At 38.4% G+C, this 23,886-nt stretch overlaps 2 protein-coding genes across 4 annotated transcripts in view; one reads left to right on the top strand and one right to left on the bottom strand.

Moving 5' to 3' along the window:
* Positions 1-726: 726 nt before the first annotated feature.
* LOC124141066 (RING finger protein 141-like) lies at positions 727-14,733 on the bottom strand. Of its 3 annotated transcripts, none has more exons than XM_046508961.2 (7): positions 14,621-14,712; positions 14,203-14,289; positions 13,712-13,863; positions 9,863-9,971; positions 7,988-8,151; positions 5,433-5,552; positions 727-3,464 (listed from the first exon to the last, which is right to left on the bottom strand). In XM_046508961.2, the coding sequence occupies exons 3-7, from the start codon at positions 13,846-13,848 to the stop codon at positions 3,305-3,307; spliced, it is 690 nt and encodes a 229-aa protein (XP_046364917.1). In that variant the 5' UTR covers positions 13,849-13,863; positions 14,203-14,289; positions 14,621-14,712; the 3' UTR covers positions 727-3,304. The 3 variants fall into 3 exon arrangements, with proteins under 3 accessions (XP_046364917.1, XP_046364915.1, XP_046364916.1); XM_046508959.2 differs by having other exon boundaries at positions 13,712-13,860; XM_046508960.2 differs by lacking the exon at positions 14,203-14,289 and having other exon boundaries at positions 14,621-14,733.
* A 4,007-nt stretch (positions 14,734-18,740) lies between these two features.
* The window catches only part of LOC124141067 (cingulin-like protein 1), a 79,501-nt gene continuing 74,355 nt past the window's right edge, over positions 18,741-23,886 (top strand). The window contains exon 1 of the mRNA XM_046508962.2: positions 18,741-18,843. The gene's annotated coding sequence lies outside the window, so the exon portion shown is untranslated. The remainder of the gene's footprint in view (positions 18,844-23,886) is intronic.

Genomic DNA, 23,886 nt, shown 5'->3' with positions numbered 1-23,886 from the left:
GAGGGTTGGAGCACCAAGAGTTATGTCCCTTGGAATCCAACCAGGGTCGTACCAGGTTCAACCTACACCCATCCTATAGTCAAGTACAAATCTCATTCATTTTTCAAACAACATAATAACAAAGTACTGATCAATCTATACATACTAAAGAATTTTTCACATTTTTCTATTAATTCTATATAACTCAACGATTTTTATTTCAAGGAATAATAATTGACCTCATTTATAAAATGAAATAAACCAGTTGTGCATCGCAGCATCATTAAATACCAAAACAACATGAACAGTTTGATTTATGCAACTTTAGGACAGCCATAACATAAAAACATTTGATTAATAATGACAGAAACAGGAAGAAAGAAATACTCATATTCTGGCCCGACAGCATATTAATGTTTGAACACATTCGGCACCACTCCCCCCTTTCCATAACCTGCAAGAAGACTCGTCCCCCTATCGATGAACGTTATGTGTGAAAATACGACAAACCAATCAGAATGCGCGTACAATTTCAAGTTCTTCGTCAAAGAATCCCTCAGAAATAATTTCTGTTTTTACATATGTCTTGCATCTAAAACTATACCCAAGACACAGTTAAATGTGTTCAATCATACTGGATAATTTCGCATGTCCTGATGTGCTTTAAATTGCATCTGAAATATATATAATATATGGGGAAATATATGTGAACCATGAGCGCAACGAGTTGACAATTGTTTTAGGTATGCCCGTTTGCGCTAGGACGGAACCCGGTTGCAAAAATGGCCACGAGTCGCTATTCGGCTTGTCCTGGAATAACACGAGTTGGTCACAAATGGTTTGAACACTGCTCAAGGTCAAGGTCACACATGTTGATGCCCAGTACTTGTATTTACTTTTGGTCACTGTCTCTAACTTGGCAATTTTGTAGTGGAGCAAACACTTCAACTGTGCAAAATTCTTTGCGAGATTTTCCATGCACAGAATCAAGCTACCATGACCCTAGCCCAAACACTGCACCCGAAGATTCATGCTGTAAATACGCTCAAAACGAACTACGGTTATAACAAACTAAAATAAGTGGTCCCTTTGAGTTCGTTAAAACTGTAGTTTACTGAATTTCATGTGACATATCTGTCTTTCTATTTCTTATCACCATATATGCCTACTTACAAATACCATGGAAAGTTAACAAACCACTTACACAATATATTTGATGCTTTTCAATATGCAGCATTAAATATTTAAACTACTGTTTTATTTAAAATATATAATGATGTGACCTTGGTACAAGTTCAGAGAATGGAAGTGTGTGAGGGTAGGGCATATGAGCTCTCCAACTGAGTTCTGTATATTACCGGGTATAGAAAGAGTCATTAAGAACAAAATCTAAGGCGGTTGTCCAACACCCTAAACCAAAGTTCTTTGAAAGTATATTGCAGGGACACCGGTCTACTTGTAACAAATGAAAACTGCCATTAAATAATTTCATGTCCGTTGCCTGTATATACAATGTTACACATAAATTGAAATAAATATTATGACAAAACGTTTAATAAAACATTCCAAACCCATACACGTATAGGCCAGGCCAGGCAATGACTCTGACAATCTTCATCCAACCTTGAAATCTGGGCCCCATCCCATAGAAGGTACAGACCAAGTTGAATGATAAATGTATTTACTCTTTTACTAAAGGCCAACCACAACAATTTATATATTTTTTCTCTCTCTTGACCTTTGACCTTTTAATGATGTGTCATAAAAAAGAATTCCCTGGGGCAATTTGGAAGAAGTTCATGGAAGAATACTCTCTAATGCCAATCATATTTTTTTTAGAAGTAGATACTTGAAACATCACTGGCGGCGGTCCAATTCCGACAAAACCGTCAAGCAGTCCAATTTCACAGGGCTGCCAATCAGTCACAACAATGGCACATCTAACACCAACTCTCTCACAGTAACTTCAACAACATGGAAACACTGTCACCGAACTGCTTCTCGCCATTTATCTTCTCCACACATCCAGGCTGTGTTTCCCATTCCGGGGGGTGAAATAACTGTTGGTCCCTTAACCCTTACTCAGCACATTTTGCAGTTGTATGCAGGCTCAGCCGTAATGGCAAACTGATTATCACTATCACATGAACAAAAAGTCAGGTAGAGTATGTACATAATGTCATGACTTTTACATCATCAATTCATGAAACATGATGTTATATTTTCAAACATTCCTAAAGTCTTGATGTGATATCTTAAGATCCCATCTAAGTTAATCGATATGGCAATTAATAATCTTTTTTGGCATTCAAAAGGCAAGAAACACTGAAAGAGGAATACCGGTATCTTATTTGTTCCTACGGCCCTGTGGACTATAGTCCGTCATCCATCATTTTGGCACCCGGTTTTTAACAAATATTTTCCCTTAAACACAAAATCAAGCGATGAAATTTGGTTATTATTGTATAGCCTAACTGAAAATACCAGTTTTGTAAAAATGTCATGCCCAAATAAAAATATTTTCTCAATTATTATCTTGTAATTTTGTGGCCGTTGACAGGGCCTGGTAGTTTGGGGTTAGAAAAGACAATTAAACGTCTCCCAACAATGACATACTGTGTGTCAAACATGCTTGCTGCATGAATATACTTCAACAGACCTTGGAGTGTCAACAGTTGATTGAAATGTTCTTTATCAGAAATATCAAGAAACATATTCCATAGAAAGATAAACCAAGCTGGTGCAAATATTGCATGATTGCTTCAATACCTGCTGGTGTTAGGATCAATCAAATACACAGGGGGAAATGATGACCAATATAATACTGAACCAGGAACTTAAAGATTCCTTTGTGATACTGAAAGATTAAACCAAATCTGGCTTAGGGACTCTAAAATCAGCTTCTCAACAGTCTCCCTGGGATTTATCTAGACCTGCTCAGAGGCTGATATTCCATCCCAAGTATGCAGCAAAATTCCTTAATTGGAATAACAAAAATTCCAATTCATGTCATAGTATATGTTAGTATAATAATGAAATAGCTTTGTATACAACAGAAATATATATACAACCCGGTGCAAATCTTGCATGTGCACTTCAATATCTACAGGTGCTAGGATCAATGAGAGAGCTCTAGAACATGACCAATATGCAATTTGAAAGCGCCAGGAAATACAATATTTCATTGCCAAGTTGAAATGTACATGTAGAACATGGGGCTGCAGGAGTCTAAACAGGAGCTTCCCAAGTTGCACCATCCCAACAGTCTCCACACGTGTCCGGATGCATGATGGTGGGAAGTGATGAGTCAAGGAGTTTTATTGCATCAGTGACGAGGCTCGTGCATCCGATCTGCCAAACCAACCAGGTAGCCCTTGACTTCTGACTCGTAGTCGGAGCTCTGGGGCTTCTCGGCCAGGACCCAGGTGTCATCGGTACTCTCCACTTTACTCCGACATAGTGGACAGGTGTTATGTGCCACGTTCCTGTTGAACAGAAAACATGGGATGTTACGATTCTATGTGAGGAAGGTGTCCGACGTGGCCTTTACTCAACCAATAGTGTGTGTGTGTGAGTGTCTGTGTCTCTGTGTGTGTCTGGCTGTGTGTGTATGTGTGTCTGTCTGTCTCTCAGTCTGTTTGTGTCAGTGTCTGTGTCTGTGTATATGTGTGTGTCTGTGTTTGTGTGTCTGTCTGTCTCTCAGTCTGTTTGTGTCAGTGTCTGTGTATATGTGTGTGTCTGTGTTTGTGTGTCTGTCTGTCTCTCAGTCTGTTTGTGTCAGTGTCTGTGTATATGTGTGTGTCTGTGTTTGTGTGTCTGTCTGTCTCTCAGTCTGTTTGTGTCAGTGTCTGTGTATATGTGTGTGTCTGTGTTTGTGTGTCTGTCTGTCTCTCAGTCTATGTTTGTCTGTGTCAGTGTCTGTGCCATGAATTCCAATCTTACCATGCTGTGTCCCTTAAATTTGGGAGTAAAACGCAAATTATAAACATTTACCACTAACTTCATCCTACAAGCAGTGGTATGGTACTGACAGGGCAAGGATCAGTGGCTCCTGATGTTACCACTGGTAGGGCAGACTGGAGTGTGTGAGGCCACTGTGTCAACTTCCCCCATCAGTTAAATCTGATGAGTCCTGCCATCATGTTGCTGGAATATTGCTAATGTAAAACCATACTCACGCACTCACTCACTCAAATGAAGAATTCACAAACATGTTCTAGTCTTAACCAGAGATGAGTTCTGACCTTGGCCTAAGTTTGTGGCTTGCGTTCTGCTACCTTGTAATACAATGTATATGTTGTCTGCGTCGGGTGGTGTATTCTTTTTCATATTATGGTAAGGATTAATGCAGGATAAGTAAATATCCACATTCCACATATCCACAGCAGATGATCCCCTCACCACAACTATCACACAGACACACCAAAAATATGTGAAAATAAATACTGTATTCAACGTAATATGCGCCCCGCTCTAATAAGCGCCCAGGGCGATATTTGCTGATATATTGGCTAGTGAACAATCCCAATTATCACCCCTTCCGATTGATCAATGTACACAAGACTTATTTATTTGTATATAATGTGCATTCATGTGTTATATGCACCCTTAATTATGGGCAATTAAATTCTTGAAGATATATCTGTCGTGTATAGTACGCACAGACTTTTCTTTTGTATCATTTCAGGCTGTCAGCATAAACCACGAAATTTACGATCTCCCACCTGTTTTTTTCTCTCACCAAATTTATATTCTAATAAGAGCCCCCTATTTCTAATTTTGAGAGCGCCCTGGGCGCTTATTACATCGCATACGGTAAATGAATTTACACTCATGTTCATGCTCATGTCTAAAATGATAAACAGCAAGGAATGATACATGCCAAATGGTGGCTGACTGGCAAATTTTAGTAACTGTACCCTGTCAAAAAAAATTTGTATTTCCCGGTGAGTTAATGATGTGTAAACTTCCAGTATTTCACTTCAGTGTGATTGCATCAGAAAGACCAAATCAAGACTTTTCTGTAACAACAGTGAATGAAACAGGCTGGACCATCAGACTTTTTTATGAATAAATTTCTTTGTCCCATTAATACATGCACTGGTCCAGGTCCTCAGATCTGTGGACTTTTCATCCCCTTCACATAAAACATAAACATTTCAGTATTGCTGAGTAGCAGCAGAAGATCCTGGGTAGAATAGGTCTTCAGCAACCCATGCTTGCCGTAAAAGGTGACTAAGCTTGTCGTAAGAAGTGACTAACGGGATTGGGCGGTCAGGCTCGCTGACTTGGTTGATACATGTCATTGTATCCAAATTGCGTAGATCAGTAGTATGACATCAATCAATGGTCTCTCTGGTCCAGACTTGATTATTTACAGACCGACGTATTCTAGCTGGAATATTGATCAGTGCAACGATAAACAACAAACAAACAAAAGCAGCAGAACTCACCAGGAGTCGATGCAGGTCTCACAGAACTCGTGGTTGCAGGAGAGGATGATCTCGGACTTCCGGTCCATACAAATACAACACTCGTTCTCATCTGCCACGCCCAGGTGAGATGCAGCCACCCTGAAATTAACATTTTTATCAGTAGCCAGCACAGCAGGATCCAGGCTTCCAATGTCAGGTGTTCAGGTTAGCTGTGGTTACCATAGCGCCAGCTGTTCTCTAGGTCACTACTTGGTATAGACTTACACTTAGTCTCTGAAAATATACTGAACAAAAAAAGTTAGGGATCAAGAATGTTTTTATATGTTCCCATAAAATATTCCTGATTCCTAATCTTTTGTTCAGTTTTTACAATTTTGATAGAAACAAGCAACTACATTTAATATTGAAAAGGAGCTTCAGTCAGATCAGAGATTCCTGAACTTGTGGAAAATCTAGACTTGCTTCACTTAGGGCCAAAGCATTACAGTAAGGGCTGAACGGAAGGGAAAATAGTGCTCTATTTTTAATGGACTTGACTAATAAAAAGATTTAACTACAAAAACAGGAAGTAACTGTTCACTTTCTAAAAAGAATTCAATTGTATAGATAATCTCTGGCCACAGTAAACACCTCAGATTGAAACTAAAGCATTCTCTGAGAGAAGTAAATACATAATACTTGTTACCATGGTTACTGTAAAACATAAAACATCCTTACTTTAAATAGAATTAGCACTTATTTATTCCCACTAAGCAGAATAAAAAAAAGATAAATACTAGCTGAAAACCTGTATTTTTATTTTCAATAAGATCTACCTAAATTAAAAATATGGCCCACACTGGTCTTCACACCTTTGACTTCACACATTGTAAATACTTCACGGGTTTGTGAATATATAAAGCAACTAGGTGGTGTATTTTTTTAATTGTTTTTAAAAAGAAGTACTTGTTACATAAAATGTGCTTCGACCCAGGGTAGCAGAAAGCCCATGACATACAGCACTTGTCAGTACATCTTAGGTTTTTTTTACAGAATATAACATACTTCTCACTCACACATTCACTCTAGTAATACAAACATACTGCATATATCAAGTATGCATAAACTATTAAAGTTTATATATCATATTGCAGTGTAGAAAAGTACATGGCCTCAAACATTAAAGTCTTAAGTACAAAACTAAAATTAAATTGAAAACTGCTCTTCATTTTCGAAAAGTTGATGATACAGCATCCAAGCTCCATAGAATTTCTGCTGATTTTTCTGTCTTGAAAGCAATATTTTTTTCAATGTTGTATCATGAAAAAGCTTCCTTTTTATAAACATGAAAATAAGGTTTTGTATTTTGGAATTTGCATCCATGAATATAGAATTTTGCAATTAGTAAAAGTAAATCAAACACTTTATCTGTTTTTATGTTCTCTTTCACTCCAAAAAGTATCAGCTCTGCACAAAATGTCATATCATAAACATGAAAGCACTGGTCTATCCATACTGACACTTCATCCCAAAATATGTGTGACTATATTTAGTCACCAATGAACTGAGGTGGTACATACTGGGAGATGTCCAATGAACTGTACTTTGTGCATGAACGTTGTGCGAAACCCTACCATAGCCCAATATCAAAGTAATGTGTAGTGTTAGTCAAATCGAAATATTTTTTACATTTGTATACTTATCCGGCATTACTCCTTAATGCATCTACTGCTTACCTTACCAAAGAAAGAAAGCGCTTCACGATGGTCCTGGGTGAAGGATTTGGTTTGGTTTCTTGTTTTACGCCGCACTCAGCAATATTCCAGCTATATGACGGCGGTCTGTAAATAATTGAGTCAGGACCAGACAATCCAGTGATTTACATCATGAACATCGATCCATGCAATTGGAATCGATGACATGCATCAACCAAGTCAGCGAGCCTGACCACCCGATCCTGTTAGTCGCCTTTTACGACAAGCATAGTCGCCTATTAAGGCAAGCATGGGTTGCTGAAGACCTATTCTACCCCGGAATCTTCGTGGGTCCCTGGGTGAAGGCGAATGTTTCCATCTTCAGGATACTTTTTGCAGGACAGATCACTGCTGTCATGTGACCGATTGTGATGTCACAACCAATTCACAAGCCTGCCTGTCGTTCTATTGGGAACTTGTGCTTTGTTTTGCTCCTCAAACTTTGGCTTATTTATGTGATTAGCGTTGTGCTACCACGTAACATTTGGTCCGCGACGGATGATGTATTCCTTTTCATATTATGATAAGGAAAAATGCAGGATAAGTAAAACATTACACACTACCTGTTACATGGGAAATATTACCGATGTAATCGGAGCACTGACTGAGCTGAGCTCTCATTGGCCTCCCTCTCACTGCAATCACGCCATTGCTTCAATCGCTCATCCAAGTGTGATGGAGAAATGTCGTGAACACAAACTCGTGAAGTATTGAGAACGCAATGTGGGAATCAAACACAGATGTTGTGCATGACAAGCGGACACATCAACCACAGGACTACATTGTGTCAAGTCACACTTTACGTAAACAAGACTGCTAAACAAACATGTCTCAACTTACTCATCAAATATCTTTGAAGCTGTGAGGTCGAGAGGGGTCGAGCCAAGGGGTGGCTTTATGGCGGACAGGTTGTCCACTTGCTCCGCGATCTCACGATACATGACGATAAACTGACGTAATGACAACAGCCGTGAGGACTCAAACTTATTGGTATGTGTGTTTACCTGAAAATAAATGTGACATTTTGAAGGCCAATATGTGTTTAAAAGATCACAAATTGATTGATACGAGAGCTGGTCAAAAAGTTCTAACAAGCCTAACAAACAAGACCAACAATTGTGAAAGTGTTCTTAATTCTGTTTTTCAACATAATCTCCCTGCTTTCCAATACACTTCTCATATCAGTCGTGAAGCTTTTCAATTCCAATCAGGAAGATGTTTTGTGAAGCCACCCTGAAAAACCCGTTCACGGCAGCTACGAGGTCATCGTTGCCGTCAAATACCTCCATTATCGCACAGCAGCCTTTGCAAGTTGAGAGGTGTTCAAAGAGGCATTGTCATGATGCGGTAGAACTCCTGCAGTTAGCATTCCTCAACTTTTTCTTTGAAAGAATCCCTCAGGCGATGAAGCAAATCAGCAAAGTAGGCACCGGTAATCGTCTTTTGACTTTCTAAGTAATCAACAAGGATCACACCCTTTGCATCCCAGAATACCATTGCCATAACTTTCTTCTCTGATCTTTAGGTCTTGAATATCTTTGGTGACATTTTGATTAGGGATCAAAGTGGTAGACCAATGCTTCATACCCATTACTAATCTCTTTAATTTCAATTAGCTCTAAATTTTCTCTTGCTGTGTCAGTTCTTTTTTCCTTAAGATCAGAATTTGGAAACTATGGCACCCAACGAGCTGATATCTTATTCATCTATAAATGTTCATGAATAATAGTTTAAATGGATCCATGGCTTAGACCTGTGTCTTCCTCAAGTTCTGCAATAGCAAATATATCTATCTGACAGTATGAGTTTTTCTATCTCTTTGATTGAATCATTGATGGAAGTTGAGGGGCATCCAGACCTAGGGTCATCATCAATGCTTGTTCTCCCAGTCTTTAACATAGCTGCCGAACGTTTAACAGTTGAATAGCTAGGGTACTTATCCCCTTTCACTTGTGACAAGCGGTCATGAATTTCTTGGGGAGTACTTTTCTCTTAAGCTTGATGACTGCTCAGTACTCGTTCTTTTCCATTTCTGTGTCCATTTGGACCCCTATTACGTTCAACTTGCTGGCATATACAAATGACCTCAACAGTCCAAATACACTTGCAATAAACTACTCAAACATATAAACTACCCCTCGTATAAAAGAACCCCAATTATATTTTAGAATAGGTCCCCAGTACCCAATGCTAATCTCCCCGTGGCAATTTCAGGCCTAAGTCCCCAGTTTCAAGGATGAACTGGCATCAATGATCAAAGATCTTAAATTCAAACTTGTTTCAGGATTTGTTTAGTCATTGTGATTTGACATTAGACATCCATAAATAACCTTCTTCTATGTACCAGTGAAAAACATCAGTATCTCTATGAATATAAAACCAAGTAGCACAATGTCCACTACTTGTCCTTGAAATCTTTCACACAGTTATCACACACTGCAGTCTGAAATAATATCACATTTGTTTGTTGTTTAACGCCACACTCAGCAATATTCCAGCCCAAATGACAGTGGTTTGTAAATAATCAAGTCTGGACCAAACAATTAAGTGATTGACATCATGAGCATCAATCTACGAAATTTTTCTAAGACTTTGATTTATATGACAGAGATTTGTACAGGAGGGCAAATGGCAGATCAGAAAACAGGATTCTTTAACAAGTAATGACAAATATTTCTATCAGTTATTTTATATGACCTTCAGGCTTTAACTGACCTTCATGCACCTGACCCTGACCGTGGCCTTCCACAGGACAGTCGTGTCCGAGCCCTTCTTCACATGGAACTGTAGCTGTTTCCCGCGGTGGTCAGTGAATGTCTTGGTGCTGTTGATAACAAGTGCTGTTACAGAACAACTTGAATATACAGACTTAAGACTCTTAGCAGCCCCTATTTTCAAAACAGATTTCTTAAATCTAAACAATTTGAGATTTCCTTTTTTCCCCTATTGCAGATTCTGAATGTATAAAAAACTTGGAAACAGAATCTCTATTGTATAACTTTGACAGTCTCAATAACAGGATCTAGGCTCTTAGCTACGACCTTATGTTTCTTGTAAGACAGTTAAAAACGCCTATACATGGGTTGAAACTTTAGATGCAAAAATACAGTACATGGTAATCCCTGAAATGTTTAAGGCCTCACATATTTTTGGTTTGTTTTAGGAGACTGACCGACTAAAGAAACATACTTAAGAAAAAAGGACAAAAAATTCACAAAAACAATTTGGCCTGTTTCTGTTTTAGGATAAGGTGAAATTTAAAAAAAACCACAAGATTTTATCACTGCCGTTTGTAAGAAATGGGGTATAATATGTATAAAAATCTTTATTCTTACAAAAAATACGAACTAATTATCTTTCAGTATCGTTTTGCATTTGTGCTTCCGTGATGGTGTGACCTACAAGTTTGCTTTTCATTCATTAGTAGCTGTACTAATCTGGAAGTTGATTTTTTCAAAATAAACATTTGACCACCTACACTGAATTTTAGGCCAACATTTTGTAAACCAAGTCATCAAAATATAACACCTAACTATCCCCGATTACTTTCTAAACAAGAAATATGCACCAGTCACTTCTGGATGGCCATATTTAATGCCAAGTTTAAAGACATGTAGTGCATTTACATCTTTTATTCAAACAAGTATCTGTCTCTTAAATGATGGTTTAACATCAAATCAAATACTGGACATATACCATTCATATACTGTAAAACAAGATCATGTTTCTACAATATATTTATTTTCTATATGTATTTATTGAAATTGTTCATTGGTCCTTGATTTGTTTGGAGTGCAATGTTGATGGGAAGTCAGAGACTACCGGTATATAAACTGTCTGTGAGTCACATGACCAAACATGACTACACAATGAGGATACAATGACATGCATCAACCAAATCAGTGAAGCTGCTGGCTGCCTCTTACGACAAGCATGGTTGCTGATGGCTAATTTAACCCAGATCTTCACAGGTTGAAGATCTTAAACAAATTTGAAAAATATAACATTAAGAAGCTTAAATTTTTATTTATTTTGACCTACTCATATTATGAGAGCTTAAAAATAAATAAATATTCATTCATTTTATGAGTAGGTCAAAACAGAGACCATACAGACCATATATCGGTATATGGTCTCTGGTCAAAATAAATAAAAATTCATTCATAATTATGACTAGGTCAAAACAAATAAAAATTCATTCATTTTATTAGTAGGTCAAAACAGAGCGAATAAAGACCATATATACCATATATTGGTATACGGTCTCTGGTCAAAATAATAAAAAATTCAAGTTGCACAATATGTTCTATTTTGTTAACCATTGAGATTTTTGGGTCGATCAGTGAAGTGGGGTTACATACTACTCCACTTTTCATAGGAATATTTTTCTTATCTTTCCTTGACACACAACAATTAGTCTCATAATGTCAGGTGAATATTTAAATAGAACGAAATATCTGATTCTCCCTATCAAGTGTGTAATAGTGTGTATATAAATGATGATCATATTCTACTACTTGTACAGTGACATGAACCTGTACTTACTTCTGTCATAGAAAGTTTACTTCTCTTTGTTAGGTGTTGCAGAGACCAGTGTCTAGAATCATTATATATACTACTCAAAAGAAGATAAAGACCACTTTCTTTTAGATTACTTAGGTAATCTGTCACACCAGGTGTTATTTAACGTCTTTTGAGTAGTTTATATATACCGTATATGGATCTGATTAATTATCCTGAAGAATTAATTACACTTTTATAACCAGTCACCGAAATACCAGGACTAACTGGGGTATTCGGTACGGATTTGCTGACATGCTGTTTCTGCTTGCTTTAATGTTTTTCTTTGGATAAAAAGAGCAAAACTCATTGTCTGCATGTATAATATGCATTATCTTCAACACAGTTGTATTTTCAAGCGAAAGAGTGCTTTATACATAAAAAATTATGGTATACTGCTCACACAAAGTAGGGGATATTGAAAAGTTACGACGAAAAGCTTCAGAATTATGTTTAATTTTCATTGGGAAACAATAATAATGTGGAAACAAGGATGTTAAGAAACAGTTTTGAAAGTAATGACCATTAGCAGCCAACCAAGCATTACACCAACGTCTCATACTCCTACTGATGCGACCAATGTGAACTTGGGGAATCCTCTGCCATTCCTCTTGGAGTGCCACGCCCAGTTGTTGCAAGTCTTGACATGGGGGATGCCGCCTCTGCACTCATCTTCCCAGCATATCCCACACATGCTCTATGGGGGAGAGGTCGGGGGACATCGCTGGCCATGGAAGAGTTTCAATTTGGTGCCGCCGCAAATGGCTAAGGACGACGTGCGCACGGTGAGCCCTGACATTATCATCCTGGAAGATGAAACCCTGTCCGTGACGGTGTGCAAATGGCAGGATAGTAAACACCCATAACTCTTCTTTGGCAGATGTGGAGATCTGTTCCGCCTGTCACCGTGATTCCACCCCACACCATAACAGAACCCCTCCCATACCGATCATGTGGAATCATGGCAGCTGGCTGATGGCGCTCACCAGGACGACACCAGACACGATGACGGCCATCATTGAAGTCTAAAGAGAACCTCGACTCATCACTGAACATCACATGGGACCACCGGGCATTGCTCCACCTCTGGTGACGACGACCCCACTCTCGCCGGGCTTGTCTGTGACGGTTTGTTTGGGGTAATGTGATGTAAGGTCGCCTTGCTCGAAGTTCTGCAGCATGGAGCCAGTTTCGTAGCGTCTGTGTGGAGATGAGATTGCCAGTGGCATGTCTGTGAACCTGCTGCAGCTGTGTTGCATTTAAACGTCGATCACGGAGGGTTCCAGTAATTCCGCTGGTCATCACGTCTGGTTGTGCATTTTGGACGACCACTTCGGGGTCTGTCTTGAACCCTTCCATTGGCAATGTAACGTGCCCACAACCGGCTGACTACTGACTGTGAGACATGCAGTTGTGCTGCTGTGTAGGTCTGCGTTTTTCCGGCCTGGATCATCCCAATTGCTCTCAATCTTTCGTCTTCTCGTAACCTTTGCATTGTGGAAAGTGGTGAAGTGATGGATGAACTTGGTCCAAGACCCATTTTAACACCCATTTTCCTGATTGCAAGGGCATCTGGTGGTCATTGTGAGGCATGCTCAGACGGACCTATACTTTTCCTCAATCATACATAAATTATTTGTAGGCCTCTATATTACTGTCTTTGTGCCACTGATTTTAATTTCAATATCCCCTACTTTTTGTGAGCAGTATATTATTGAACAAATTAGATCTTTTTTTTTAATTGAATTTATTCATGTTACAAGAGACAAATGACATTAGTACATTTTCATGATTTTCATCATCTTTTGATCATGTTGATAGGACATTTTTCCATATCTTAAACAAATTTGAAAAAGAAACAGTTTTGGGACAGCCTGGATGTCAATCATTGAATGTGCTAGAAATTGAACAGACCTCAAACCTTGACAGTTGTATTTCAAGTAACTATCTGATTTATGTTGAATTCAGAATTTGAAAGCAGAAATTACAAAGGTATTGCCTTACATTTGATTAAGCTCCATCACGGACTGACAGAACTCCTCATAGGTCAGGTGAGCCACTCGCTTCAACACGTCCAGGTGAGCCTGCAGTGCCCCCACAGGCACCACGGGGGAGTCGGCTTGACTTGAGTTTTGACCCATCACATGGCCCAGCTACTGAAATACACCAGGAGGCACAGCTACTGTATACATGCAAGCTTAACCCATTTAGAATCATTCAAACTTTTAGCATTTTGCAGGAACAAGCAAAGAAATTTAATTGTACTATGCACTTTTATTAACAAATGCAGACCTCGATCAGTACAGTATCACTTATCCAGCGTACTAAAATGAAAACCTTACTTAAAAGTTCATTTCTGTGATCTACAGCTGACACTGTTATCTCACAACACGCTTGTTGCATTGTCGATGTAATGTCATCCCTATTGGGGAGGTTTTATTTAGTTTAATACCATAACTCTTTTGTTAAGAATAGAATATCGGAATGGCAATGACCTTATGAACATGTGTGTGGTCCCAGACTCCTTTCATGAACCATGTACTCCCATATAAGCTTTCATCAGTGTCTTACGTGGAAAACATCTAGACAAGAAAACAAATTAACATGCTATTGTCTGTTTTCACATTTTCTGTTGCCTGGAATGCTTTTACTCGTCGAAACGTACTTTCACATATTTGCAGAAAACAGAATCCGAGAGTTTCTGATAAGTAACAAAAATCATGTCCATATTTGTATTAAAAAAAACATTCATCTGGCTACGAGCTACCTGAGTCAGAATCCGTCACTTTCTTTAGCGATGACTCCGTGAGATATGATATGTGATTTATCAGCTGTTTATAATTATTTACGTCGATCGAATTACTCAATGAATATATGTAACCATGTGGTTGATTTTAATCACAAACTACATACCTTCTGAATATCACCAAAATCCTTTTCGATATTAAAATATCATCAATTGAATCGTATGATGGAATCTACCATCACAAAAACATTTCCTGAAAAACAACAACAAACATTGGGAGTTATCTTCCCTTGAAATAGTATTTTCCTACTGACTAACTTTGACAAAGACAAAACTCCGGCGCCCCTAACGAACGGCGTTTGTCAATTTCTGTAATGTAATGCTGGCCACAGAAAAACCGAGTGTTGAGTTTCAAAGGCGTTTTTTTTAAATCTCGCACCGGGTCCATTAATAATAAATATCAGCCCCGTTACATAATTCTTCTCTGATAACCCGACATCATCCGGTGTGTAAACTATTAATTGATGCCAAATAAACATATACAAAACGAACTCCGTTACATAATCCATGTCTGATAGGAAGATATATCAATTAACATCGCATGAATAAGCAAACTACAGTGGTATGTCATGTGTTGTAATAAAATCCCAATAAACAATCAACAACAATCAACACGTCAACTAGCATCAATCTCCATCACTATCGCCAACAGCAGCCAGTAACCACTACATGCCAGAGAGGCAGACCGACTGATTGTTTAGTATAGTCTCACCTCAATAAAAATACATTGAGTTTACAGTAAAAAAGCCAATCAAATTTGAGTCACTCTTATATGAAGTTATGAAAGACTATTATATAAATGTATAATAAACTAAGATGTTCGTGATATATACATTCAGTTTAATATAAATGTACAGGAAGGCATGTTTAAAGTGATAATAGTTATATAAATAAGATTTTCGCTTTAGAAATATAAAATGGTAGGTTTTGGCAGTAAGAAGGCATTTATCGAGGTGGATAATATATGACTTATTTTGCAGGTAATTATCTTTTTTTAAATGATCACATTCAGTTGTGTTGAGTAAGAGAGATCTTTCTTTGCCAAATAACGGACAGTTTTAAAAATATGACGTTCATCCTCGACAACATTTTTTTACAAAACAGACTCTCTCATTTAAAACAGTCCCATCATTACGCCCCGTTTCAACACGAATAAGGTCTACACCACATCTAACACTGCTAATGCTGTCCTGTGTGATGTGGGTGAGGACGACATCTAAGGGATACGGGTCACTGCACCTTGATACTACCTTCCCACTGTTTGTTTGTTTGTTTGTTTGTTTGTTGTTTAACGCCGCAGTCAGCAATATTCCAGCTACCGCGGCCTATAAACAATCGAGTCTGGACCCGACAATCCAGAAATCGATATTGTGAGCAACGATCCACGCCATCGGGTTACATTGACATTCAATCACGCAGGTCACCGAGCCTAACCACCCGATCCGTTAACTCGCCTCTTACAACCAGCATGGTTTGCTGGGGGCAAATTCTAATGAGGAATCTGCACGAAGACCTTCCGATTGAGTGGGCGGTGCTGTAATAAAATACTATGTTATATATTCTGTAAATGTTAAACAAAACAAAACATAATTATTACATATATAAAAGGACAAATATGTACAATTTTAATATTCAGGTTGTTGTAGACTTATCCTGTTATTATTATGTACAACATTTAACAGTGGAGAAAATACATATTTGATATGTATTTAGTGACGAAACAATACATTTGCTAACAATATAAAATAGATATTTCTTTGTCCTCACATACTCTGCTTCGTACACACATTCGAGCAAAAAATTCATTTGAGTAAAAAATTCTAAAATAAAAGTTGAGTTCGTTGTTATTAGATATCCCTTATCAGCTGTTTGAACTTTTCGGATGTCAAATAATTACCCAGAGGATATTATCATAAACGTTATTTTTAAGAGTAGGGTAATTATATAATCAGGGTGATTTTATATTCATCTATGATGTAGCAAATAAGTTATCAACAATTTTGTCTTGTTATTTTTTTCGTGAAAAAAGAGTTAAAAATGCTTGTAAAAACTTTTGTTTCATGGGTGTACAGGCCAACACCCCTAGCTGGTGGAGGTCGGCCATCTTGTCAGAGCCCACTGATAAACAGTGACGTCATTGCAAAATCGTGAAGGAAACTATATTATGGTTTTATTCACGTTCAAATGCTTTAGAAGACAATGCGTCTCTTGACGCAGAAATGTAACCAAAATATCATTACAGGGAAAGTACTTTTGGAAAGATGACATACTAAGGAAAGGATATCCTGACCACCCGAACCCGTTAGTCGCCTCTTACAAATATTAGACTAACGCTTAGTCTCTGAAAATACATAATTTTGATATTAAAAACATATAACTCCAATTCAATTGAAAAGGAGCCCTAGCGAGATGGGAGATTCCGAGCTTGAACCTGAGGAAATTCTATACTTGCTACATTATTGCATTACTGAAAGGAAAATAATATGGTTCAGGGACTGTAAGACAGACTAGACAAACATTGGTTGCTGAAGACCAGTAATTGTTTCGATAATTGTTTGTTTGTTAGTTTGTTTGCCGCACTCAGCAATATTCCAAACTATATGACGGCGGTCTGTAAATAATCGAGTCTGGAACAGACATCCAGGAATTGACATCATGAGCATCGATCTACTCCAATGGGATACGATGACATGCATCAACCATGACAGCGAGCATTGACCACCCGATCCAGTCAGTCCCCTCTTACGACAAGGACCGCCTCCGTGCATGGGCTAGTGGTAGAGCGTCCGCCCGGAGAACACAAGGTCCGGGGTTCGATACCCGACCGCATAATACCTAAAGACGTTAAAAGATGGTACTTGTTGTACCCTCTCACGCGCTCGGCATTAAGGGACTAAAACAAAGACTGGTTGGCTCGGAGTCAGTATACTGTGAGTGGGGTATTCATGTTAAACTGCCGCATGGTATCTCAGTAGGCTAGTACTGTAAATCTGCATCAGCTCAGACTAGTACAAACACACACACAAACAAACACACGTGTGCATGCACGTCGCTATATAAGTGCAATAATCTTGGACCCCATTTCACCTCATCTAACGACAAGCATGGGTTGCTGAAGACCAACTGTTTGTCTGTTCTGTCTGTTTCTTGTTAAACGCCGCACTCAGCCATATTCCAGCTATATGACGAGGGTCTGCAAATAATCGAGTCTGGACCAGACAATCCAGTGATTGACATCATGAACATCGATCTACACAATTGGGATACAATGACATGAATCAACCAAGTCAGCGAGCCTGACCACCCGATCCCGTTGGTCGCCTCTTACGACAAGCACAGTCGCCTTTTACGGCAAGCATGGGTAGCTGAAGACCTACCCCGGATTTTCACGACACCAGTAGTGGTAGTGGTTATTGTTTTATATATATATATTGGTCCGGTGTTTACAGTAATACACTATCCTCCTTCAGGGGCCCGTGAAGCTCTTAAGGAGCAGGTACAGCGAGTATGTGTGGAGGAAAACACAAAATTGTACAATTCACGTGTCAATATTATTTTGATCTCCACAATGGGTTACCACATTTTGTTTGCGTTTGTCTCAATGGTCTTCATAGGTTTGGTACACATATTTGGTGACCAGTCTCGTCGTTTTCTTGATGCTGAATATCTGGTTAAAATGTCAGCTGTGCACGACTGAGCCGTACTTTGGTGTGCACACAGGTCAGCTTAATGTTATGCGTACGAACCTATTAATGTACTATAACCTACTTAAACCATTTCGGCGCTGACATATTTGAGAAATATAAGTTGTCCTCGTTTTAGAAGACACTGCCATAATGATCTTGGGCTTTTGTAACTAATAAATGTTTTGAAATACCATGAAAAGTCACTTTTCAGGGCTTGTCTTTGAACTCCCACCAGGCTACCGAACTTCGTTTTGGACAGATGGTTTCCTTTTGTTTCTTACAAATTTGATGTTTTTACCTTAGCTCTGCCTCATGCGAGATAAAATTAAATGCGCTTTTAATGACACAGTGATAAAATCTACGACAATCGCACCCAGCTTTCAGCTAGAAATTACAGTAGAAATACGCATCTCACGTCGATATGTCAATATTTTACGTTCGCTTCACGTTGCAAGGCGTACGCGTTTCAGAAATGATAAGTTGTAGACAATCAGTATGAACAGGTGCCCTGCCCTCTTCATCACGGTTATTGAGGCTTACGTCACTGGTATGAGTGTACACATCTCAGCAAGGAACTAAACCAAGTGGGGCAAGGTGGAATACACACTGCTGTCTACAAGTTGCTCTAGGACATATATTTGAAGGTAAGAGAACTGATTTTTGTATCATGTCATCCTGTGGGAGTTACCCGCGATTTGCTTTTATTGGCGATTTAAGACCTGAAAGAAAGTTGACACACCTGTAAATGAACCAGTGACTCGACTGTCGGCTCAAGGCTGGTAGGCGAGGGATGTTGTCATAAATTTCAGGTATTCTACTTTGTGACAAGTCTCACTCGCGTGTGTCTGGATATGTCAAGACACAACCCGGCGTCGCGAGACACAGATGGATACGATTGAATATTAGGTTGATTCACTGTTATTGGGAAATTTGTTCTTATATATGTCGTGTCATCATTTAAATGTTTATGCCTAGCTGTTAATCATTGTGATACATCATACAGTACTTGTAATGTCACTCACGACAACGCCTTGTTGCTGTTTTATGGGAAATTTAATCTGTCAGTCTTTGAAATGTCTTGACAATATGACGAAACATGTTGTTATCCATCAAGAATTGTGCCGCTGTTTGATGTGCAATCCTTCTTACATACACTTCAAAAGCAGTTTTGTCAATCCTTTATAATTTGTAAGCATGACATAAATTCCTGAAGCATCTCTGTTCCAAATTTCCTCACAGAAACGCAAATAATGACTCGATCATGATTTGCCACTTGACAACATAGAGACTGTGCTCAGCAGTTGTGGTCTAGACATTGTTATTAGTGGTATATGTGAAACAATACATTAGGTCTGTGCAATTACTAATTAGGGGAATCATTAGTGCCAGATTGAAAACATTTGAAAAATCAGACACAGTTATTTGAGAAAGTTGAATAATAGCTAGCCTGCCATTTGCACTAAATAAAGCCCCCTTTTAAAACAGAATAACTATTGTGTTGTCAGGAATATATCTTGAATGTTGAACGATCAACTGAAGTTAAATATGTTATTTGAATTATCTAATAAGATGCTGAGTTAAACAAAATTAATTGTCGTGATTAATACAGTGGATGAAAGTGATCAATTAACTTTCTTGTTCTTTTATTTCGTTATTATCATTATACCATTGCATACCTTTCCATGAGGTGGTGGGGTAGCCTAGTTAAACCGTTAACTCATGCCAAATGCCCAGGTTCGATTCCCCACTTGGGTACAGGGCGGTCGGGTAGCCTAGTGGTTAAAGCATTCGCTCGTCACGCTGAAGACCCGGGTTCGATTCCCGACATGGGTACAATGTGTGAAGCCCATTTCTGGTGTCCCCCGCCGTGATATTGCTGGAATATTGCTAAAAGCGGCGTAAAACCATTATCACTCACTTGGGTACAATGTGTGAAGCCCATTTCTGTTTTCCCCCACTTGATGTTCAGGGAATATTGCTATAATTCAGCCTAAAACCTAACTGACACACTCCAACAATAACACTTGTACTCATATTTTCCATTTAAGTCTTGCATGTTGTATAGTTTATGACTGGAATTAACCTTACATTTGGCTTACTGAATAATATTTTTGACACGTTAGTGGACACAAACCATTGCTTTCATGTATCCTGCTCAAAATATCAAATAAGTGTGTTTTTCTTATACTTCATAATACAAAATACAAGGACTTAACAGTACACCTGAGTTTTGAAGGTTTGCAATATGATCTATCACAATGTCTATCGCGGTATGTTTTTACCAGTATTGCTATTTGGTAGTCCATACACAGCTACATAGGTTTGCAGTAGGGCTGTTACGATTCACTCGCATATTCAGTGAATCAAAACGTATCCATTCATGAATTGATTTCGTTATTTGTTGCCACTAGAATCGAAAATATTTATAATTATGCAATCATGTGCATTTACATACCCTGTACCTAAAAATATCCATAAGAACATTATGTGCATAGATTTCTTCAAAGACAACACTCTTATAATATTAATTTGACAGTATTGTGGTCACTGGTTATTGTCGCATTTGAGCAGATACTTGTACCTGGATAAGTGCGTTATATAAATGTATAACAATTAATAATTAACAAACCATTTCAATAATTTATGTTGTTATTTTTTCAATGAATATAACAAATAATAAATCAACTGCAGACTTGTTATTGTATTCGTAATTTAATATTCTTATTCGTTACCGTATATTCATGATACAAATTGTAATCGCCTCATAGTGTATTCGTTGCAGCCCTAGTTTCCAGTGTCTTCTTGTTATACCCTCTGGCTTTTAGGTTGAGGGTATGTAGTTATACAAAGGTTCCGTCCGTCCGTCAGTCCGAAAACCTTGTCCGCGCGATTTCTCTTAAACTATTCAGTGGATTCATCTCAAACTTAGTACATATAATCTGTGTCATATGGAGGGGTGCAGTCAAAAGAAAAAAAATTGTTTTTATTAATTTTCCATTTTTTTATGAATTTTTCAAACCCTAACCCTATCCATTATTTAATTTGAAACAACTGACACACTAGGCGGGTCAAGGGTATTAGTGAGCCACGCTCACTTTTGCCCTTGTTAAGACCATTTGTTTCCTCATTAAGTGAACCATTTGATAAAACTTTTTCACATGTCACCTAATATTGTTGAATGCATGGCTGTGTGAGTGAATGCTCTTTGGCAGTACATGTGGTGGTGTTATATCTGTATTTACGTCTTTTTATGTTTGGCAATGAATTCCAAACATATGACTGCCTCCGTGGCCTAGTGGATAGTGTGTCTGCCTGGAGAGTGTAAGGTCAGTGGTTTGATCCCTGGCCAAGCCATACCAAAAGACCAGTGAAGATCCGGGGTAGAATAGATCTTCAGTAACCCATACTTGCCGTAAACGGCGACTATGCTTGTCGTAAGAGGCGACTAACGAGATCGAGTGGTCAGGCTCGCTGACTTGGTTGAAGCATGTCGTCGATCCCAATTGGGTGGATCGATGCTCATGATGTCAATCACTGAATTGTCTAGTCCAGACTCGATTATTACAGACCGCCGTCATATAGCTGGTATATTGCTGAGTACGGCATTAAACAACAAATAAACAAACAAACAAACCATACCAAAAGATGTTATAAGATCGTACTTGTTGTTAACCTGTGTGGTGCTCGAGATTTCGGGAATAAAACAAGGACTGGTAGGCTTAGAGTCAGTATACTGTGTCTGAGTTGGGTATCCATACTAAACTGTGGCATTGCATCTCGGTGTGCTCGCACTGGAAAACTAGTCTGGGTTAGTACAAGCCTAAGTCTCTAGTAAATGTCATTAAGAAAATCCCAATTCATGTTTCAAAGTTAAAACTAATCGTAAGGCTTTACAGCCGTGACTTTTATATAACAGACACGAGTAAATGAGTAGGGTTTTATGCCGCTTTTAGCAATATGCCATATATATCATGGTGGGGGACACTAGAAATGGGCTTCACACATTGTACCAATGTAGAGAATTGAACCTGGGTCTTTGACATGACAAGTGAATGCTTGAAACACTATGCCACCCTACCACCCTCAGCTGATATTAAAGGATAATGAATATGATGAAGAGGCTGAAATGATTTGTTTTACATTATTACATTGAATTCAATTCGAAGATTTAGTATTTTAGAAAATATTAACTCCATTTATGGAAAACATTTTTTGGCACAAAATACAATTGTAACAAATGAATGTTTTTTTTCCCAAGTTGCCTGCCAAAGGCACTTAGTTTGGAATCCAAGATAACTCCCTGCAGGGCTGTCCATGTTAAACTGTTGTGTTGGTTTACAACTGATCATGCTGATGACCACCAGTGTCCCCTCAGAACTCAATGTTGAGTTTGTAGTTGTTCACACCTCTCTAAGCGCTGGTTCCCCCAAATCAGCGCAGTTTGACACTGTGAGGATAACTGCTTCTCTTTGTCCACTGTCAAAGCAAGAGTTGACTCAGCCTTGTGTAAGGTCAGAGGTCAGAGGTTTTGGAACCCTCATAACAGGGAGTCCTGGCTCTCTGCAGCAATGCTGAAGGTCGGCTCTGAGCATCACTTGTACACGGTGAGAGACCTACCTCCCTGTGTAAATCAAAGGATGCTAAGTCGAACATGCTGATCATGCAAAGACAAGAAAATAGAGAAAAACTGAAGACGATGTTTGTTGCTGTTAGTTGCTGTTGGTCTCAAAGGAAGAGTTTCTGTCAATGTATAGAATTAGATGATGTAGGAAGTCATTCATCCTTCTACAGATGTAAATATATTATCTTTGTTTTATAAGTCTTGTAGCTTAGACATTTGTAGACATACACATTTGTAGACTTACATTAAGTCTCTGAAATGAAAATAGTTATGGTTTTGAAGTGTTAAATTATGTTTTAGTATGTAATAGAAATGAGCCAAGAGAATTTCTTTATGTTCAGATAGTGATGAAACTATTATTGTGACAAACTTGAAACTAGACCTGCTTGAGAATCTTTGAATAACTTTTTTACAGGGTTTAGTTTTAACATGTTTGTTGTCTGAATGAACAATGGGATTGAGCAAAACACATTTATGTGGCTCTCATTTACATTTTTGTATAATATTTGAGTATTTTTAACATAAACAACCTATAATAAGCTTATATAAATACAACATATGAACATAATTTGCAAAGAAAAATGGGATTGTACAAGAATCTAGTTGGTGAAATACTGACAAGAAGAAGGGATAAATTTAACAGGGAGTTAAGTAAAGATGGCAGATGATATGTATTTTATGCAACACGTTTTTAAAGGTAAGGTGAGGCTTAACGTCCCATTCAAGATATTTTTACACTTACATAGCTGCTAAGCAGCGTGCGAGCATGCATGCATACAAGTCAGGACAAATAGTGGCTTTATAGTGCTAACCCACTGAAATACCATGCTGCAGTTTAACATGGATATCCCACTCAGATATCCTTTTCCGAGCCAAAAAGTCAATCCATTTTTCCACTAATGTTGAGCACCAGGCAGGGTAACAAGAAGTATCATCTTTTAACGTCTTTTGGTAGGATGCGTATGTACATGCATGTATACACTGGGGTTATGTACACTGCATTTGGGAGTGAGTTACATTGAAACTTAAACATGTAATACACATTTCTAATACACGAAAACATGTC

The sequence above is a fragment of the Haliotis rufescens genome, unplaced genomic scaffold, assembly GCF_023055435.1.
Source record: "Haliotis rufescens isolate VD_foot unplaced genomic scaffold, xgHalRufe1.0.p SCAF_6, whole genome shotgun sequence".
NCBI lineage: Eukaryota > Metazoa > Mollusca > Gastropoda > Lepetellida > Haliotidae > Haliotis > Haliotis rufescens.
Note: the sequence above shows the minus strand (reverse complement) of the source record. Positions and strands in the feature narration are given on the sequence as shown.